This window comes from Mercenaria mercenaria, chromosome 17, assembly GCF_021730395.1.
Source record: "Mercenaria mercenaria strain notata chromosome 17, MADL_Memer_1, whole genome shotgun sequence".
Classification (NCBI taxonomy): domain Eukaryota; kingdom Metazoa; phylum Mollusca; class Bivalvia; order Venerida; family Veneridae; genus Mercenaria; species Mercenaria mercenaria.
The window spans coordinates 35,758,838-35,780,005 of NC_069377.1; the positions used below are offsets into that span (position 1 = coordinate 35,758,838).

Below are 21,168 nucleotides of genomic sequence, written 5' to 3' on the forward strand. Positions count from 1 at the left end.
AATACAATTAATTTCCATCAAAATAAAGAATGTCAGTACCCTTTTCATACTTGACATTTAACCCCTCTGAGTAGTAGGGTCTTTTTATATCTTGGTGTATCTTCGTTTTAAAGTAGAGGTATCTTATTGAGACATAAATTCATTTTACTGACAAGTCGCCGAATAGTGGAGCGCGCTGTCTTACGGACACCTCTTGTTATGATGAGCGATTTTTATAATAATATCTGCTGATGATTAGTGATACCAATGATAATATCTATTTTTGAGCAATATTTTGTAAATGTTTTATGCAATGGTTAAAAAACAATGTACTTGAAAGCATATACAGCCGAACTTCGTCCGCTCATACTCGGATAACTCAAATACCACCATTTGCTCGAACTCATCTTAAGGTGCCGGCAAAATCTCTATATGGTGTATATTAATTGGTGGCTAGAACTATCAATAACTCAAATAAAGTTCGCCGGTCCCGTCAAGTTCGAGCGAACGAAGTTTGACTGTGTTTGAGAAAAAATGATAAGCAAATAAAGAAACATAAATTGCTTGGGAGTAGAACCATTTACAGGGTTGTAGAGTATAAGATTCTTTTACTGGCTGTAGGTGCAGATAGGAATATCCGGCTCAAGGGTTACTGTTTACGGCGGTAACGAGGCTCTGCCGAGTTACCTCGTAAACAGTTACCCGAGAGCCGGATATTCCATCTGCACTTACAGCCAGTGACAGAATCGTTTTCTTGCATAACATTTTAAAGAAATAATAGTAAAAATGAAATTAAACGAATGACTCTTTTTAGAACTATTTCCTTATAGCAGCGTAGTTAAACAAAGTGCGAGAAATCAACGTCCGTAAACAGAAAAGACGTCATGACGTTTCAAAGACAAATAACAATGTTTAGTACCGGTTTTGTTTCATCACTTGCAGCGTAACGTTATGTATTTATGATTAAATAACGTTTTTTGAATCGAGAAATATACTATATGGAACAAAGAGGAAGTATCAAAATATTTAATTTTTTTTTCATTTTATGAAATAAAGTATAAATTACTACATAATTTTTCTACATATATGTAGTTCGTAATACGTCATTTACAGCACGAGAGTCATCTTACACCCTGGGGTGTAAGATGCAGTTTTCCAGCACCGGTGATATCATCAGAAATCCCCGTCTGGTATGCAAGAATCTTTCTGATTAACTGAAGAGGTTTCACTGTATACATGTGTATATTACCCAGATCATGTAATATTGTTATCTTTGAGAAATAAAGGATAAATTAACATATTTCATCAAGAAGTAACTTGTTATTTAACACCCATTTTGAAAAAAAAAACACGAGACATATCTAATTTGGTGTTGTCCCTCCTTCCGTCAACTCTTTATTTTGTCTAGATGTACTATCTGATCACGTGCTGGGGATAGATGTCCCTGTCTTTCCCCAGGGAATTACCTTGTCTAAAATAGCTAGTTGGATAATCACGCCCTACCTCTGCTGAATAAAACATTATAAACAGATTTATACAACAACACGTTTAATACACACAGAAACGCCCATTGCATATCAAACACTTGCTTGACAGCGTCAAAAACGCTCATTGCGCTGTCTGTGATGAAGTTTATAATATCCTGCTCCCGAACATAACCCAAAGTTTTCATCCTGCGCCAAACATCGCCTGTTTTCGTATATATGCTGTATTTCAAACTTCAAAATCTCCACTAAAACAGCGATTTTGACATAGTTTGGAAGGATGACAGGGGAAAAATTGATAAAAGGTTTCGATAAAGAAACTCTTTGTTTTGCAATATTTTCAAAGAAATATTGCTAAAAACTTTATTATTGCCGAAATTAGCATAAAGATCAACATTTAACTTCTCCGTTTTCCCTTTAAATCGGCTGTGGAAACTTTATTTATTACATGATAAAGCAATGAGGTGATTTTACCGAATATTTGTGTTTACTGACCAAAATCAGTGTACCAATCATGCGCCGAACATAGCATCCAACGCCTTGTTGGATACTTTACGCAATGATTACGTTACGTTTTGTTGTTAGGGTCAGTGGAGCAGAATTAAATATCAAAGGGACAGGTGATATCTTTACTTTTACATATTTTTTCCAATGTTAAGTCCAATACTTTTTATTCCCTATCTGGTTTCGATTTAAGCCATATTGTATTTTTCCTGAACAGAAGTTGCAAAGTGAGGTTTGAGCAAGCAGCCGTACCGTTCTTTTATTCTTATTCACCAAAGATAGATGGTGGAACTTCTGCCATTAAAAATGGGGTTTAATGGAAAAAGTCGTACCCATGTCTTTACGTGCCTATGTGTTTGTACACAAAAATGTATGTGTCCGGCCTATAACTTTGTTATGCATTGTCGGCTTCGAAATAACGTCGCAAACGTAACAAGACGACATGTCGCTAGCAAGATCCAGACCCCTAGCTCGAAGGTCAAGATCGTATACAAAGGTTAAAGATACAAGGTCATGTTTCTGGTCGCTCTACCCTTATTTATGCAGGGATGGATTTTCTGATAACTGCACGCATATTTTCATTATAACAAGAAGACGTGCCTTAAAGAGCAAGGCCAGACCAAGAGAAGGTCAAAGATTAAAGGTCATTTTTGTCCACTGTGTAATATTTTCATACATGTACGGATATTCACGTAACTTGGCAGAAACATTCATCATATTAAGATGATCTTAAAGGCCAGTGCTACACTTCCGTCAAGGACTTTACATCTTTTTTGTCACATTCATTGTATAACGTGTATGAATGGGTGGATACTGAATATTCAAATAACTTTGCAGAAATGATTCTCAATAACTAGAAAATGTGTTGCCTGCAAGACTAGCTCGATGGCATGGTGCACCAACATCATAATACAAACTAGCAAATCGCACTATTTCCCAAAATGTCAATGTATCTTTACGCTTTCAATGTACTAGTCCAAAAATCATAACCCGACCACAGTTAAATTTCAGAGTTGGTACGAAACATTTCTCTTACAGAGCCTTGCCCAGGTTCCTTCTAATAAAGCTTGAACCATCGCTCTAAAGTAAAGTAAATACATAAGGGGAGCAATGTCAGCAAAACAGAAAATGAGATACTTTATCATATTTTATTTTTCAACAATATTTTAGGTTATTCCTACGTGCCTCCACACATTTGGAGGGCCGATTACATGACATTTGAGCGAGGAGTGTAAATCCAAGTTTTCAACAAGAAGTTTATAGGCCTACGCATATAGAGATACACAATGTACTTTTCATAGAGTTGTTGACCCATATCTTATTTGTTATATCAAATCCTAAATTGACCCTCTAGATAATGTATTTTTCAGTTTTTGAGTTATTGATCCAAATATAATCGACTGTTAGACATATTTCTTAGTTTTTTTTCATATTTGATTTACGATGTAACTAGACGTATATTTCTTTTGCAAGACTGATTATATCTTTGTCAACTTTTTTCTGCGCTTTACATCCACAAAACCATTAAAGTATTATAATTGCAAACAGAGCATTTTCCTTTCTTGAAACGATGTCTCAGTTTCTGATGGAAGCGCACGGGCATGTTCATGATTAATGTTTCAGTGTATATATAGTGTATTTCACTTAGTCTAATACTTGCCACAGTTTTATGATTGCAAAAAATATGATTACTTTCACCAATTGTTCTACACGATGATCTAAGCTCGCTTAACAGCACGGGTTTTGTACGGTTTTGGAGCACTTGTGCCTTGCTCTAAAATATTCTCGAAGGAGTGTTTGACGTTATCGTCTTCTCTACAGAAGGTAATCGCTGTAGCAGATTTGTGAAGATCAAAAACATTTCCATTTTGGCCAAAGATTCTCCTAAACACATCCGTGGACCTGGAAATAAATGTCAGACTCAGGAGATTTGTTAAAGACTAGATCTAAAGTAAAAAATTAGGCGTCAGTACAAAATCTATCAATGATTTTAGTTTCATGCTTAAACTGTATTCGTTTCGGATTCAAATAACATTTTATTAGAATTAGTTTGCGTTTTTCAAATCATAACAGGAAATAACTTTTTTAACGTGAATGAATATAGAATCTAGTTAATATTAGGTTATTTAACATTGTTATGTACAATACGGAGATATATTTGGACGAGTACCCAGCTTAGAAAACCATATTGGACGAGCCGCTATATCTATTTTATCTTACTATAACAATAGTTTAAATTAAAAATGTTTCACTGAATATTGTATTCCTGCCTTTTCTAGTTTTTCCCAGCTTGGTATGAGTGCAAATATATATTATACAGAACAATGTTAGACCTTAAATAACCTTTTTATTCTATATTTATTTCACTTCATACGTAATATACGTAATTCATTGAATGTTGTTTTTTCTGCGTATCATCATTTAAAAAAAGTATATGGCGCAACCTCCCTACAACAGCCATTTGGCGATTTGGGTGGTAATAATACTTGGCTGAGATATTATGCCAACAAACATTGTCAGCAAGTTTGGTGAAGATCGGATGTAAACTGTTCGACTTAAAAGAGCGGACAAGGCTAAATTCCCCGTTTTTCGAGTAATTCAAGGACTATAATCAAAGAGTGCCTGGTACAATTCGGCTGGTTATCGGAACTGGCCGAGATGTAATAATGCCCACAAACATTGTCAGCAAGTTTGGTGAAGATCCGGCGAAAAAATGAATAACAGAGCAGTCTTGTTTTGGATGCTGACCGCCCTCCGCTGCCATTCATAATCTTCTCCATTTTGTTTCTTAACCGTTAAATAAAAGCTGCTGAGGTAGCTATTCAGACAGTCAGGGCTGATATCAATTTCTAGGTTTCGTCCGAAACGGCTTCTTTTAGGGACTTTTCAAATATTCCAACATCTGATGATCCTTTTTACTGTATTTTCAAGTTTTTGATTATTAACGAACGTTTTAATATCTAAATCAGATAGCATTGTTATCCCTTGAATCGTTTGTGTGTGTTGTAAACAAAAAAAAAAAAAAAAAAGAAAAGAAAAACAAAAAAACTCAAATCAAATCCAGATTTCAAGACGCATAATCAAACTCTGTACATAGAGCGCCTACTTCATCAGATTAACATTCGGAACATTTTCACGCGTTTAGGGCTTTATCGTATGTTTAACATTGGACTGTTGAACCGTCCACATACAGAAAATACAGGATCTTTTGTACGCGCGTGCGTCCAAATACAGAAAATATAGGATTTTTGTACGCACGTGCATCCAAATACCATAATATATTGTATGGTCACGTGTTGCAAATGAACGTTCGCGACTGGATAGATAAAATAGGTATAGAATAATATACCATAATGTTGTACTCACATACATTGATAACAGAAATAAAGACTAAATATATACATGTATGACGTCATAATGGGATGACGTTACCTATTGAAAACGGGATCAGAGCTGGATTTTTCTTCAGTTTCCCGCCTTCCATGAACCTCTCAGGATTGAAGATTTCTGGCTGGTCCCAGTGACGCGGATCCATATTGGAGGAGTATAAATTGGCAATAATCAGAGTCCTCTGCGGTATAAAGTACCCTCCGAAAGTAACATCAACATCGGTTGTGTGTGGTAATGACACTGGTGCTAGAATGGGATTAAACGGTGAGAAGAACACTGTTCGCGTCGTTATATTTATCACATCTGTTCAAATGCACTTAAAAAATCATTTCTTGATCAAATTGATTAGAAATAATGGCAATGGTTGGGATTTTCGCGAAATACTCATTGTCTATGATGCATTTCACGACGGTTAACTTCGATTTCACGAGCAGGAGAGAAATCAACCTCAGTTGTGTGTGGCACTGACATAGGTGCTAAAATAGAATCAGTAGATCTACTTATATTTTTGGTATATTTGATGGAATGCACTTAGAAAAAGAAAATCTAACAAAATTGTTTAGAAATAATGCCAATGGTTGGGATTTTAGCATACTCATTGTCTAAGTTATAGTTCACGAAGTTTAACTTTGATTTCACGAGCAGGAGAGAAATGTGTCTCTTTTCGTCAATTTATTGTGTAAACTGTATTGACACCTGAATTATCCCACTATTCTCTGTCGTCACTAATAGGTATCAAAGGCAAAATTGCAAAAATATCCATAGTTAAAACTGTTGGAAGGCAAAGAAAAAGTAAATTTATACCTATATTTGCCATTCTTTGTATTTCAAGCAGCGTTGCCTCGATGTACGGCAAGGAACTTCTGTCAGCCCATGTAACTACCTTGTCTCCACATTTCTGTAAAGCATAAGAAGCGGAAACTAAAATAAACATCTTTTATACTTGAAAGTGTTGATACAGCAAAAAAGAAATCGATTTTTAGCTCACTAGAGCAAGAAGTGCTCAAGGTGAGCTATTGTGACCGGTCATTGTCCGGCGTCCGTCGTCATGCGTCGTCAGTCGTCCGTCGTGCCTCAACATTTGCCTTGTTAACACTCTAGAGGCCACAGTTATAAACCAATCTTTATGAAACTCGGTCAGAATATTTGTCTTCATTATCTCTAGAACAAGTTCGAAACTGGGTCATGTGGGTACAAATACTAGGCCAGTAGGCCAGATCAAATGTAAATCTAGAGGCCACATTTATGACCTATCTTGGTTATGTGGGGTCAAAAACTAGGTCACCCGGTCAAATCAAAGAAAAAACTTGTTAACACTCTGGAGGCCACATAAAACTTGGTCAGAATGTTTATCTTGATGATCTTTAGTCCATATCTGAATCTGGGTTATGTGAACTCAAATCTAGGTCACTAGGCCAGATCAAAGGAAAATCTTATTAACATTCTAGATACCACAGTTTAAGTTTGAAAATCATGATAATTGGTCAGAACGTTTATCTTGATAAAATCTAGGTAAAGTTCGAATATAGGTCATCTGGGGTCGAAAACTAGGTCGCCTCAGTCAAATCAAAGAAAAACTATGTGTGTGCAATAGAGGCTGCATTTTTCAATCGATATTCGTGAAATAAGATTGATGAAATCTATGTCAGGCTCGATTATGGATCATCTGGGGTCAAAACTTGGTCAGAAATATCTCGGACGAGTTTTTGTCTGGGTTACGTTGGATCAAAAACAAGGTCACCAAGCCAAATCAAAGAAAAAGCTTGTTTGCACTCTATGAGTCATATTTTTGATTCAGTCGTCATTAAACTTGATCAGAATGTTTGGAATCATAAAGTGTTTTATGATTTTGAATCTGGGTCATGTAGGTTTAAAAACAAGGCCACCCGGTCAAATTAAAGAAAAAGCTTGTTAACACTCTAGATACCACATTTATGACCCTATCTTCATGAAACTTGGTCAGAAAGTTTATCTTGATGATCTTTAGGCCAAATCTGAATATGGGTCATGTGGGATCAAAATCTACGTCACTAGGCCAGATCAAAGGAAAATCTTGTTAACACATTTTAAGTTTGAAACTCACGAGAATTGGTCGGAATGTTTGTCTAGATAAAATCTAGGTAAAGTTCGAATATAGGTCATCTGGGGTTAAAAACTAGGTCGCCCCGGTCAAATCAAAGAAAAACTATGTGTGTGCAATAGAGGCTGCATTTTTCAATTGATATTCGTGAAATAAGATTGATGAAATCTATGTCAGGTTCAATTATGGATCATCTGGGGTCAAATCTTGGTCAGAAAAATCTCGGACGAGTTTTCATCTGGGTTACGTTTGATCAAAAACAAGGTCACCAAGTCAAATCAATGAAAAAGCTTGTTTACACTCTATGGGTCACATTTTTGATTCAATCTTCATAAAACTTGATCAGAATGTTTGGTATCATGTAGGTTCAAAAACTAGGTCACTTGGTAAAATCAAAGAAAAAGCTTGTTTACACTCTAGAGGCGACTTGTTTTGCTCTAATCTTCACGAAACTTTTTCAGAATGTTTGTTTTTATAATAACATGGACGGGTTTTCAATCTGGGTCATGTTTGATCAAAAACTAGGTCACTAAGTCAAATAAAAGAAAATGCTTGTTTACACTCTTAATAAAATTTTGGTAAGAATATTTGTCTCCATGAAATTCCGGACGGATTAAAAATTGGGTCTGGTTGGGTTAAAAACTAGGTCATTAGGCCAAATAGAAGAAAAATATTGTTTACATTCTAGAGGCCACATTTTTGCTCCAATCTTCAGGAATGTTTATCTCCTTGAAAACATGGACGAAACTGAAACTGAGTTATGTGTTGTCAAAAACTGGGTCACTAGGACAAACATGTTTACACTGTTGTCTAACGTCAGGCTGACGCAACTGAGTGTAGAGGAAGACAATTGCCCAACACCCCCCTCCCCCCTCCAGATATTACGAGCGGGCACTTAGGCAGAGCCACAGACTTTCCGGAAGCCAATTTCCTAGTTAAAACCCAGCGGTGAGGGGCAAGGGATTCGAAGGCAGCGGCCATAACAACTCGGCAACGGGCCCCGCAGATATTAATGGACCGGATCATCCGAAAATAACACATCGAATTCTCAGAAAATATACAAACGAAAACTTGATTAAAACTGGAAGCCTTGTGTGTTTCAATGACAAAGATAAAACTCTATGCATTTAGTTGTCTTGCAGTCACCATCTAGCTGAAGCCGGGAGACTTGTATTCAAGTTCACCATTATTTTTTTTGTAAACAGTCGAGAGGCAAACAAAAATCCTTTGTTAACAGAATGATGATAAGTCTTCCTGTTGACCAGGTATAAAACTGGGTATGGTGATCAGTCGTAGATTGTGTCCTTGCCATTGGTCTTTTTTATAACTGTCCTCAATAGCAACTAACCAGATGCTGGGGATTTGAGACTGTTCTACAGCTTCACGTTTATAACTCCTGTTCTAGAGCTATAATTTTTTTTTTTGATTCAAACCTTAGGACGGATACCGTTGTTCTAATCGTGAAGTTGACCAATGGCAATCAGGGTGGCCGACTCATGTGACGTTTGGATACAGCATACTGGGAGAAAATATTCCGATTCAAGTAATATTTTGTTTATAGTTTTCTTATTACTTGACGGATTAACATTACGATAAAGAAGGTCGAAGACGGCAAAATGATTGCTTTCATCAGCATAAAACGTCTACAAAGTGTGTACGTTATTTACACAGTAAGTCCACGAAAAACAGTCGGGCGAAGTATTTGAGGAGGTGCTGGGAACTTTTGGCAGACGCTTTCTGCGGAAGAAAACACTGATTTTGCTGTCTTCAACGCACTTCATTTTTTGAAAGATCGTCAACAATGGTCAAGTAAAAAAGTAAATTTTACCTGAATCAATACATTTTCTCCGTATTTACGATATCCAAAGGTCACGTGGGTTGGCCTGCATACGTAAAACCACTCTGATTACGACACCACTAGAGACCAAATGTCAGGCCCGTGACTTTCTTTACGCCTAAAGAATGTCTGAATTAAAGTTGAATTATGGGCATTTTTCAAGTAAAAATCAAGCAGAAAGATGTGGAGGAAATTATAGCTTTTAACCCAATATACCAAACACTTTCTGTTACCAGTACGAAATAAAAAAGTTCCAAATATTGTTTTTCTTATTTTGACTGGGGCAGTCTTATTAAGAAAAGTCAAACTGCATGCAGGAGTTGCTTCCCTTCAACTACAGAAATATCTACCTATATGTAAGGGAGATCACTGCATAGAAGATTGAAGAAAAGAATTATTTCTAAAGCATCAACTTCGAAATACGTATGCAGCTTTATCGTTGATTTAACACAGTTAAATGCACAGCAACCGAAAATAGCTTTTATGAAACATTCATTAAAACACACTATGTGCAGTAAGATGCACATAATGCCATTTTATCGTCTAAAGAGCAATACCACTTTTCTACAACAGCAATATTTTGGTGCTGATTGTTTTGTCATCAAATTATGCTAAGAATACCTCAAATATTTCCTCCTGACATTTTTTCTGTATATCCGGGTACTCTTGCATGTAAAGTATACACCAGTTGATTGTATTTGACGTTGTTTCTGAGCCTGCTATAAATAGGTCCATGATCACGCGAAACATGTTTCCCTCTGAAACAAAATGTTCTATCGCTAAAAGACTGTTATTGCATGCTTTTTGTTTAAATATGAAGTCACGACGTTGGCTAATTATTCGATATGTGGTCTTAGTGTAGAAATTAAATTCGGGTTAGAATCCTTACGAAAGTATATTTTGGAAAAGAAAGCAAAAATGTTAAAATACATATTTCGCTTTGTACATTGGCAGAAGGGTCGTCTACTGATGGTGCCGGCCCATTTACTTATTTCTATGTGTATATGTACAAATATATTATTGTCACGTTATATCACAAATGACAATAATGAGCAATAAAATATGATTAAACTAAGATTTTACGATACGGATATCAAAAGGAAATGATGCAATTTCGTGATATCTAATTGAAAACGTATTTACCAACTCATTATCGTATTTAAGTATTGTCTGTCACTTTTTAAAATTAAGAAAATTATACGATCCCGTAATGATAAAAATAGGCAATTTCCGTGTGATTACGTATTTTCGTGCACTATTTCGGAACTCTTCGGCCATTATTCAAACTCCAACACGGTGTTACTTCCCCTTATCGGTACAGTAGACACTGCCACCACGTATAAACTTGGAGTTACATTTTTCGTTATTTTAATTTTGTTGAACAAAGTTTTCATCTCCGTAGTTAGATATTATATTTTATTGCTTGTAAAACGAGCAAACAACTAAAATATTAATGCTGTAATTCTTTTTGTGGTGTCGTAACTCATACCTGCTAAAAATGTAAACAGTGAAATTATTTGACGGTTATTTTAGTACAGTCAGAGAATGACATACTGCATAATGCAGATACAGTAAATACATTCATTATATTCTTAAATTGTGACGATAAATGTCAATTTGCAAGCGTTTGATTTACCCGGCGTTGCCAAGCGTGTCGCCATTTTAGGATCACACTGTGATTGACAATATTCCCGAGCGGAAGTTGATTGTTTGACAATAGAGAGTTTGAGATTTAAACCTTCGCCTTCCACTTCAACGTCTCTTGCGAAGTTAACGTATGAAGTTGAAGTTCGATTGAAATTCCTTGAGATTTCAAACTTTACAATGAACCTTACTTCTTTTAATCCGCCCATTCAATTTATCTGTAATTATGATCGTTTTTCTCGTGCATTTTGATATCAATTGTCCGAAAGTGCATGACTTTTACAAGAGGTTTTAAAAAAGAAAATTAAATAAAAACATTTCAATTAACATAATCATCGCATGGATATTAGTGTGATTACAAAAAAAACAACATTTTATATAAAATGATGTCAGTATACAATGCACGATTGTAAATTATATATGATAGGAAATAAAAATGATAATAATATCAACGTATTCTATTGTTGATGGTGTTCTTGAAAGATATTACAGTTAATATTTTTTAAACAAAAACATGAGACACCAACTACTACAAATGCATTTCTCGATATACTTTGAAGTTAAGTTAAATATATGAGATAAAGCAATCACAAAAGACTGTTGACTAGTATTTCATAGTTTTTCTTAAAGTTTCTTTTTTACTTTGAATTGGTACTTTGTACATCGAATTCCTTAAAATACGCGTTTTACTTGTAGACTGTACAATCTAACCTTTTAAAAGATATGTTGATAACATGAGCCAATATACACAATTTATGAATATATTTAACAAGCGATTTGAAACAAATGTAAGATACACTCGTGATATCATACGTTTTGGCATCGTGGCACTCAGTTTGACTCTGTATAATGCCAAACTCTCAGAAAGCACAAAATAATCGTGCCAAGTCACCATGTGTTTAGCGAAACAGTCAAGAACTGCTAGGTGGAGACGAAAATTGTCGCACGAAATAACATGTGGGCATATACACGTATTTGTTTGAATATACTATTTCATAAGTAAAGCATGTGCAGATCAAGGAATTTTGATTAGAGGGACACCAACTTTAAAGAGGGGTCACCCATCCATGGGGTAGGGCCGGGGGGGGGGGGGGTCTTAGTTACACCAAGTTTCAAGACCGATTTTCTTTGTAAAATGTAAGAATCAAAAGGGGGATTGACCCACACTGCCCTTCTGCCAGGCTCTGGGTCCGTGCATGTAAAGAATGGAGTTATCACATACGGCTAACAGGAAACTTCACGCATCATGATATCATAGATCTGAGATTGTCTGATACTTCAGACATTTTTTCCCGTCTTACTAGTACCATTTTATGTTTATATTTAAAACGCAATTGTCTTAAGTGTCCGACAGAAACGGATTTATTTTTTTTTTTGGAAGTTAAAATAAAATGTTCCACCAAATGATAATCGCGCGTTATCATTAATTTTTCAAGTAAAATGACTGTCATGCTATATGCCTCCCACCAGATTTCAGTCTTTGATGCCGAGTATGTGGACAGAGTAGATGTACAAAGACTGAAGTTTTGACTTTCGTGATATCACATCTTCGGACGTTCAAAACTTCACTTCTTACGCCAAAAAGGCCTTTCTGGTATAATCAATACCGCCTGAGGACACGAATATGCCGTAGAAGTTAAAGTCTGAACAAAATCTCAAAGTTTCTCAAAATCAATTGATAACTTTATACTTCCAGGTTCAATTCAATGTATTTAGTTAAAATCATTAGCCAGACGAAATGTCATTATTCTTATACTTATTGATAGTGTTTCGCATCAAATTTAGTCCAGTTATACATATGGATAATCGAATAACTTAATAAGCAGAAATCCTGAAACTAAGCTTTTTATTTCACATAGTAATGAAGCGAAGTCTTAGGCTTACTTGATATTACATGGAAAACTTTAGAAGCAACGTCTAATATAAATAAAATACACGCATATCGGTGACGTTTTACCCCAAATATATATGAGAGACGTAGAAGGGGAAGGCGAAGGTTGAAATCTCAAACTCTCTAATATTCCTGCGCGGGGGTTGATTGTTTGACAATATTCCTGCGCGGAGGTTGATTGTTTGACAATATTCCTGTGCGGAGGTTGGTTGTTTGACAATATTCCTGCGCGGAGGTTGATTGTTTGACAATATTCCTGCGCGGGGGTTGATTGTTTGGCAATATTCCTCCGCGGAGGTTGATTGTTTGACAATATTCCTGCGCGGAGGTTGATTGTTTGACAATATTCCTGCGCGGAGGTTGATTGTTTGACAATATTCCTGCGCGGAGGTTGGCTGAAATCACAAACGGAGAATACGTAATCGAACGGAAAATGCCGATTGTCATTACTGTCATTACCAATACTCACTGTTGAAAATATTTTCATCAGAGTGTTGAATTTTTGCTTGCAGATACAAATCTATGAAATCTCGTATGTTCTCGTTGTCAAACGTGCTCTCGTGGTTGCTTATCTCGCCGTAAATATGTTCTTTTATCCATTTTTGTGTACGCATACGATTCTCTCTACGTTTGTTTCCCTATTTTTGAAAAGAAGTTGCAATATATTTTATAACAGATGGATCTCAGGGACCGAGTTATTAACTTCAATGGTTCCGACTCACTTGCCCCTCTTAAATGTTGGTTCGAAACCTCGCTAAGGCTGTAGAATTCTTCAGTGGGAGGAAGCATCCAGGTGGCTTACGGCAGGTCGGTGATTTTACCGACCATGCATGAAACAATGCTTGGAGGGCCACTTCTCTTTAAGTCGCCATATGACGCAGTAACTGTGGCAGTGTGACTCTTTAACAAACAAAAGACCCAAAACATGAACAAATTCTTTTACAAAATGTATTCTCCGCGCTCTCCTTGATGACATGATTGCAAATAAAGAGAAAGTTTTCAAATACAAATATATAAAGTGACCGCGTAGATCTATAGCAGTAGAAATACAGAAGTACCCTACCGGTGAAAAACTGTGTTAGTGTTCGTCCCTTGTGGTTGTTGGAAACAGTATTATGAATAAAATGCTCCATGGCAATTAAAAGCTAAGAAACAAAAACTTTTTCAATTAAATTTTAATAGTAACCTTGACCTATAATCTTGTCATTTACGCAACATATTGTTATAGTGTGCAGTACTAAGATAATAAAATAATGCACGTAAAAATTATGGAGTGAAACAAAAAAAGTTTTACCAGACGTTTAGCAGTGACCTTGACCTTTAACCAACAAGCATTGATCATGTATAGACACTTTGTCTCCTCATGATGAACGTTTGTGTAGCGCTAAGATAATCCGTCAATGCATTTAAAAGATATGCAGCGGAAACAATTTTTCTTTACCTTCTACATTGACCTTGACCTTTGGCCTATAAGTCTAATTTAAGACGTAAAAAATCAACTCATTGCCATCCTCTATTTACATACCAAGTTTTATGAACCTATCTTGAATACATTCTGAGTAATTGCGGGATCCAGATTTGCAACAGGACGGACGAACGAACGGAGGGCAGCCCTCTCTAGTGCTCCAAAAATTAAAAATTTGTCTTTACCTCTTTGTTAAATAGCTTACGAAGAAATGTTGGTACCATCCCTTCAGGGGTAAGTGCGCCACCACCTTGGAATAACTTATCCAAGTTTTCTATGATTTCGTGTAACTTTTCATCTTTGTAGTCAAACCTATAAAATAAAAGATAGTAAGGAATATATAACATAAACTCGTCTCTCAAGTAATCATCTGAATTGCTGATTAGATTGAGTAGTGAACCCGTAATATCACTCGGAAATTTCCGTGTAATTACATATTTTCGTAAAGGTAATTTGGAATTCCTCGGACGCCAAATACCTCATCGAGCACATATAACTTACCATAAAAACCAGAGAATGCCGAATTCCCTTACGGAGAATACGTAATTTGGCGAATGTCATCACGAGTCAATTCTTCTTCTTCTTCTTCTTCGTTCGCAATCATGAGTCCATTACCTTTATTATTAATAGTTTTGGATTTCTAAATATGACTTTGAAGCGGGTGTTCCATCTCAATCTAGTATCATACTGACAGTTCCTTTGACTGTATACACGCATACATGCGTACACAAATGGACTTAAAATACATTTACACTTTGGAAATACTTTCGACAATTAAATACGCTTACATGTGCACATGCATGGCGACGTAGAGGTAATTCTGTTAGAAATCGATGATGTAACATTTGTTTTTACCTTTTTGCGAAAACGATCCCATAAATAATATTGCTGATCATCATTGACGTAAGAAGTCGTACGTCCGACGGGTTTCCGTCGGTAGCGCAGAGAACATCATTTGCAGCGTCAACTTCCCGCATGATTTTTTGTTCTAAAGACGTTTTCCCAACGCCAAATTCTCTAAGTGTCTGCATAACAAACTTCCGCAAAACTTTCCAGGCATTTCCGCTTTGCAATACAATTCCTGAAATTATTAAAGTACTTTAACGAAGATTTTGATCCATGATTTCAGTGTGTTCGGTTTGTTTTAACATAATGGCTTGATGGAAGGTTGATGGGGAAAGGATAGAGGATGATAGGAGGTGGATGGGGAAAGGGAAGAGGATGATGGGAGGTTGATGGGGAAAGGAAAGAGAATTATGGGGAAGGGCAAGAGGATTACGGGAGATTTATTGGAAAAGGGAAGAGGATGATGGAAGATTGATGAAGAAAGGAAAGAGAATTATGGGGAAGGGCAAGAGGATTACGGGAGTTTGATTGGAAAGGGGAAGAGAATGATTGAAGGTTGATGGGGAAAAGGAAGAAGATGATGGGGGATTGATGGGAAAAATGAAGAGGATGATGGGAGGTTGATGGGAAAAGGATAGAGGGTGATAGGCGGTTGATTAGGAAAGGGAAAAGGATGATGGGAGGCTGATGGGGAAAGGAAAGAGGATAATGGAAGGTTGATCAAAAAGGGAAGAGGATGATGGGGAAGGGGAAGAGGATTATGGGAGGTTGATTGGGAAAGGGAAGAGGATGATGGGTGGGAGGCTGATTGGGAAAGGATAGAGGATAATGAGAGGTTGATGGGGAAAGGGAAGATGATGGTGGGAGGTCGATGGGGATAGATAGAGGATGATGGGAGTCTGATTGGGAAATGATAGAGGATATTGGGAGGCTTTTGGGATAATGGAAGAGGATGATTATGGGTTGATGGGGAAAGAGAAGAGGATGATGGGATGTTGATTGGGAAAAAAAGACGATGATTGGAGGTTGACTGGGAAAGGGAAGACGATGATAGGATGGGGAAAGGAAAATGGATGATGGGAGATTGATTAGAAAGGAAACAGGATGATCGGGGGTTGATCGGGAAAGGAAAAAGGAATTTGGGATGTTGATGGCGAAAGAGAAGAGGATGACTTGCGGTTGATGGGGAAGAGGAAGAGGATAATGGGAGGTTGATTTGGAAAGGGAAGAGGTTGATAGGAGGTTAATGGCGAAAGGGAAGAAGAAGACTGGGGGTTGATGGGGAAGGGGATGATGAGAGGTTGACTGGGAAAGGAAAGAGAATGATGGAGGTTGATGGGGAAAGATAAAAGAATGATGAGAGTTTGATGGGGGAAGGGGATGATGAAAGGTTGATAAGGGAAAGGAAGAGGATGATGTGGGGTTGATAAGGGAAGGAAAGAGGATGATGAGAGGTTGCTGGGGGAAGAACAGTGGGTGACTGGTGGATGGTAGGGGAAAGGAATAGACAGATGATTGGAGGCGGATTTGAGAGGTTGACGGGAGTTAGATACTAACGTTAAATATAGAAAATCCTCCTTAAAGGAAATGAATTTGACTAAATGTATAAACTAACAGTGTTTGCAGAATACATATCATGTATAACAGCCATTTGTTAAAACACTTCCATTTTTTATTGGAAGTACACATCTATGATGTTTACAAGGAGTGTACTATATTAGTACTTTAACCTAACAACCAGTACTGTTCATGCATAGAAACATGTTAGTTTTTTAATTTCAACGTAGGTTTAGCCTAAATAGTTCGGCTTATCGGGTGGCTAATTTTATCACTCTGTCTTTAACCGTGATATTATTTTGACTAACACAGATTATAAAGTAGTTGTTCGTATTTTCAAATATGAATTTTAATAAGTAAACTTTTTACCTTTTATACCTATAATCAGGTACCAGAAAAGTCACTAAATAGCTATACCTAAATGGCTATACTGAGCAATATCTAGTTATATTGTACACTTGTTATTGGTTTTTATAACAGCTATTTCTAGCTATATTTATCCAGAAATAATATGTGACTTTTCTTTGACTGTATAATATTGTAATTAAGATAAATGATTACCTTTTCCTTCCTTGGTAGCCTCTTTAAGTCCTTTTAGCCAGCTATGTCGGTTACTGAATACATCCCCATTCTTCACGAAGGCTTCACGAATTGTTTCATATCCATGTAGATATACGAACCTCTGACCCAAGAACTTAATTGATACTATATCGCCATACGTTTTGCTTGCCTCAAACATCGCTTGGTACTGTTTCATCCCTTTCTGTTTTAGTCCATCCACCAAAGCAGGTTGCCTAAAACAGGCAAACCTGGGGGCCCAGGTGGAAAGTTCGATCTCCTTTGTAAATACAGGTAACAAATCAAGAAAACTGTTATGAATATCAACAACACGGGAATGTTGGCTAAACTTAATAAACCTTCCATATTGAAATTATCGAGATATATCCCTATGTTCAGCAAGTGTTTATATATACCACCAAAACGTGTTATTGCCGGCCCAGCTTTTAAACTTGTTATAATATATACAGCGTTTTAGGGCAATATAATTAAAGTAATGGTTATCAGTATAGTATATACGTACTGAAATGTACTGTAGGACAATATTCAGCTAACCTTTGTCAAAATTAAGTGTTGTGGTGTAACTTAATTAACGAACAGGCGATGCAATTGTCTCCTAAAAACACGAGAAGTTAAGGTAGCTGACTTGAATCACTTGCCCCTCATTGATGCGGGATCGCATACTTAGTTGCTTGGGGTGCAGAATTCTTCATGTAAAGAAGTCATCCAGCTGGCTTACGGAAGGTCGGCGGCTCTACCCAGGTATTTGCCTAAAATAAAGCTAGTGGACCTGTAACGGTAGTCGGAAATTTCCGTGGGATTACGTATTCTTATATGGCGTTTCGGTATTGTATAGCTCATACGGGCACCTGTCTTTCGTTTCATACCGGAGAATGCCGAAATCGCAGATGGTGAATACGTTATCGAACGAAGAATAAGCAGAATAACCAACGGAAATTGCCGATTGTTATTTCGGATACACTACATCTAACATGTAGAGAAGTATTTATTAACATTTTAATCATGACTTCCACTTTTCTCTATTTTAGACCAAAACACAAAGACAAATATCAAACAGGGAATGCCACGTATCAAAAACGCAGCCTCCCCAAAACGAAACCCACAGCACGCAGATGTGCACACCCCAAACACACACACACACATACTCGCACACAAAGCCAACACAAGAGGACAAAACGAACAAACAATGGAACACAGTGGGGCACCGCCTTGGATCGGTCAGTGGCAAAAACACCACTGGGGAGCTTAAACCGGTTTATGGAGCGCACCCAACCTCACTCTTACCCCCATCATGTTCCAAAGACACGGGACAGTGCAAATAAAAGTAATCCCCTCCAGGTGAATCTCTAACACACGTAATGGAATCAAAAAGGCATGGCATGTAAAACACAAAAATGCTCGTGTATAAATATATAAAAAGCAAACCTTAAGACCCAAAAACGTATGTACTCGATGCCTTGGCAGAAGACACAGCAACAAGAGAAACACCCTTAAGGGCCCGACGAAACAGGACAGAAGACAGATATCATAACAGTTCAGTCCTGGTGGGATTTAAAAACTGCTTATCATAGAGTCCTCCCCCTCTTCCGTCAGACACAATCAAAGAGGGAAGCGTAGTGTCCAGCTGTAAACGGGTTGAACACTAAACATGCGGTATGTCTCAAAACAGTTAGGTCGTAACCTCTTTTAATAAAACGTTTTATAATTTTACCAAATACAGTTGGAAAATTACCATGACCCAAGATCTTACGAAGTTTGTAAACCACATCCCCATAAAAAACGGGTTTTGAAATACCTTCTCGCAGAAGTGTCTTTAAATTACTATTGAATTTTAAAACCAAATCAGAATTACGATAGTAAAATTTAGCAAAATATTTACGCAATTTGTAATAACGGAAGCCTTGCTGAAGAAGTTTACTTGTAATGTATTAATTACGTTCATTGAAATCCTTGACATGACTACACGCTCTGGCAAACCGAATTAATTGAGAAATATATACCCCATAAGATGTAGCCTGAGGTACATCCCCATCCAAATGGGGAAAATATACAATACTAAAATTAAAATCATCCCTCTTGTCATAAATTTTGGTTTGTATGATATTGGCATAAATAGAGAGATGTAAATCTAAAAAAGAAGCATCAGTATCCGAATTGTTAGCTTTAATTAACTGCAGCTCCCTAGAATAAATAGTACCCACCAATTGACCAAATAACGGATTATCCATATTAAGAATATCATCCAGATAGCGTGATGTATTATTAAATGCAGTTATAATATCTGCCTGCGTATCTGGAGAAAGGCTCAACATAAAATCTCTTTCATAACAATATAAAAACAAATCTGCGACAAGGGGTGCACAATTTGTTCCCATGGGAATACGAATTACTTGTCTAAAAACTACATTCCCAAACCTGATGTAAATGTTGTTCAATAAAAAGGAAAGGGCTTTACAAACTTCGTCACAGGTCCACATTGTCTAACGTTTAATAATACTGCTAGTAAAAAAAAGCTTTATCAAAATTGCAAGCGAGAAATGTAGCATTCTCTCTGGCAAAAGTCTTTTGAATTAGGGCAGTTAGTTTGTCATTTATTAAATTATGTGATAAAGTGGTATACAAAATAGAAAAATCGTATGTACTGACTGTAGATACCTTGTAATTATTAATTTTAAACTTATCCAAGATTTCGCCAGAATTTTTAATCGACCAAAATAAGTGTTTACCATAGTTTTCGTATACTTTATCGCAGTATCTTTTCACGTTGGCTTTCACAGCAGTTAGACATGATGTTAATAGTTTTGAAATATTTGTAGTGGTACAAGAGGATGTATATACAACATCAGTGAAAAGAGGACATCATAACCAAACCATCATGAAACATGAACTTAAGTAGAAAGCTGCATCTTTAACAAAAATATACGCGCTGGCAACATCTTTCGTTCATTCTTCTGAGATATTAGGTTTTATGTTGCTTTTTGTGCATAATAAACCTGTTTATTTTTCATGGACCCCTGTTCCAGTTAGGAGGTCGCGACGAGAACAGTATCTTAGTATTTAGTCACGCACTAGTTATTCCCCTTTGCATTTTGGACACATTTTGTAATGAAAAAAGCGTGAATTTCGTTTTTGGATTTGCTACGTTTTGGCCATTTCAGTCCTCGTCAGCAGTGGAACAACATAGACTTTCACCTAATTTATCCCACCCGCCCATGCTCATATTTGCTGATATTGTTTATAACTTTCATTGTGAATCAGAAATATTTGCTGCTTCTGTTCATCTGTTTTTCAGGTTCCTGCGTAGTAGATCTGTTTCAGACCACAGCATACGCCATAAGGGAACAGGACAATAGCAGAAAGTTGTATTCCCACAAACAACACACAATATTCCGCTTAACCGTCTGGAGGTTAAACGCTTTATCCGGCAAAAATGACATCATTATGGTCACGTGACCTGCCACGTATAGCTCCTCTATAAGCGGGTGATTCTCGCACTGTCGTTCTTTTCCACACTGATTCTCAGAGAGAGAGGTACAAAGCAGTTTCTTACTTTGATTCAAACATTTACCAAGAATTTCTTTAAATACCCTCGCACCCTGCCCGTTATGTAATAAACTCTACGATCATTCTTTGTGAGGGTGTATCAAAATAATGACATGGATTTTATGAGATTATTGCTGATGAGAATATACTTACGAAATGAAATGAAATACTCGTAGGAGCAGACACTTTAGTGTTAGTAAATGTTCTGTTGAATGCCAGAAGCTTAAACTGATAGATATGTGAACGTTATTGTTTGTCAGTGAACGTTATTGTTTGTCGCGGCTTATAACGTGCACACTGTGGGAATAAAATAGTACCAAGGCCATATGCATTAATCTGCACCTTTCCTTTATACGATGCATTAGCGTT

At 36.8% G+C, this 21,168-nt stretch overlaps 2 protein-coding genes across 2 annotated transcripts in view; one reads left to right on the forward strand and one right to left on the reverse strand.

Moving 5' to 3' along the window:
* Positions 1–21,168, forward strand: part of LOC123537368 (branched-chain-amino-acid aminotransferase-like) — a 363,414-nt gene that overhangs the window by 164,658 nt on the left and 177,588 nt on the right. The gene's annotated exons all lie outside the window — the stretch shown is intronic.
* The window catches only part of LOC123535806 (cytochrome P450 2J4-like), a 74,650-nt gene that overhangs the window by 28,236 nt on the left and 25,246 nt on the right, over positions 1–21,168 (reverse strand). The window contains exons 4-9 of the mRNA XM_053527787.1: positions 15,130–15,355; positions 14,460–14,586; positions 13,279–13,447; positions 9,896–10,032; positions 6,162–6,255; positions 5,775–5,833 (exon numbers count right to left, since the gene is read on the reverse strand). Coding sequence (XP_053383762.1) covers positions 5,775–5,833; positions 6,162–6,255; positions 9,896–10,032; positions 13,279–13,447; positions 14,460–14,586; positions 15,130–15,355 — 812 coding nt within the window. The remainder of the gene's footprint in view (positions 1–5,774; positions 5,834–6,161; positions 6,256–9,895; positions 10,033–13,278; positions 13,448–14,459; positions 14,587–15,129; positions 15,356–21,168) is intronic.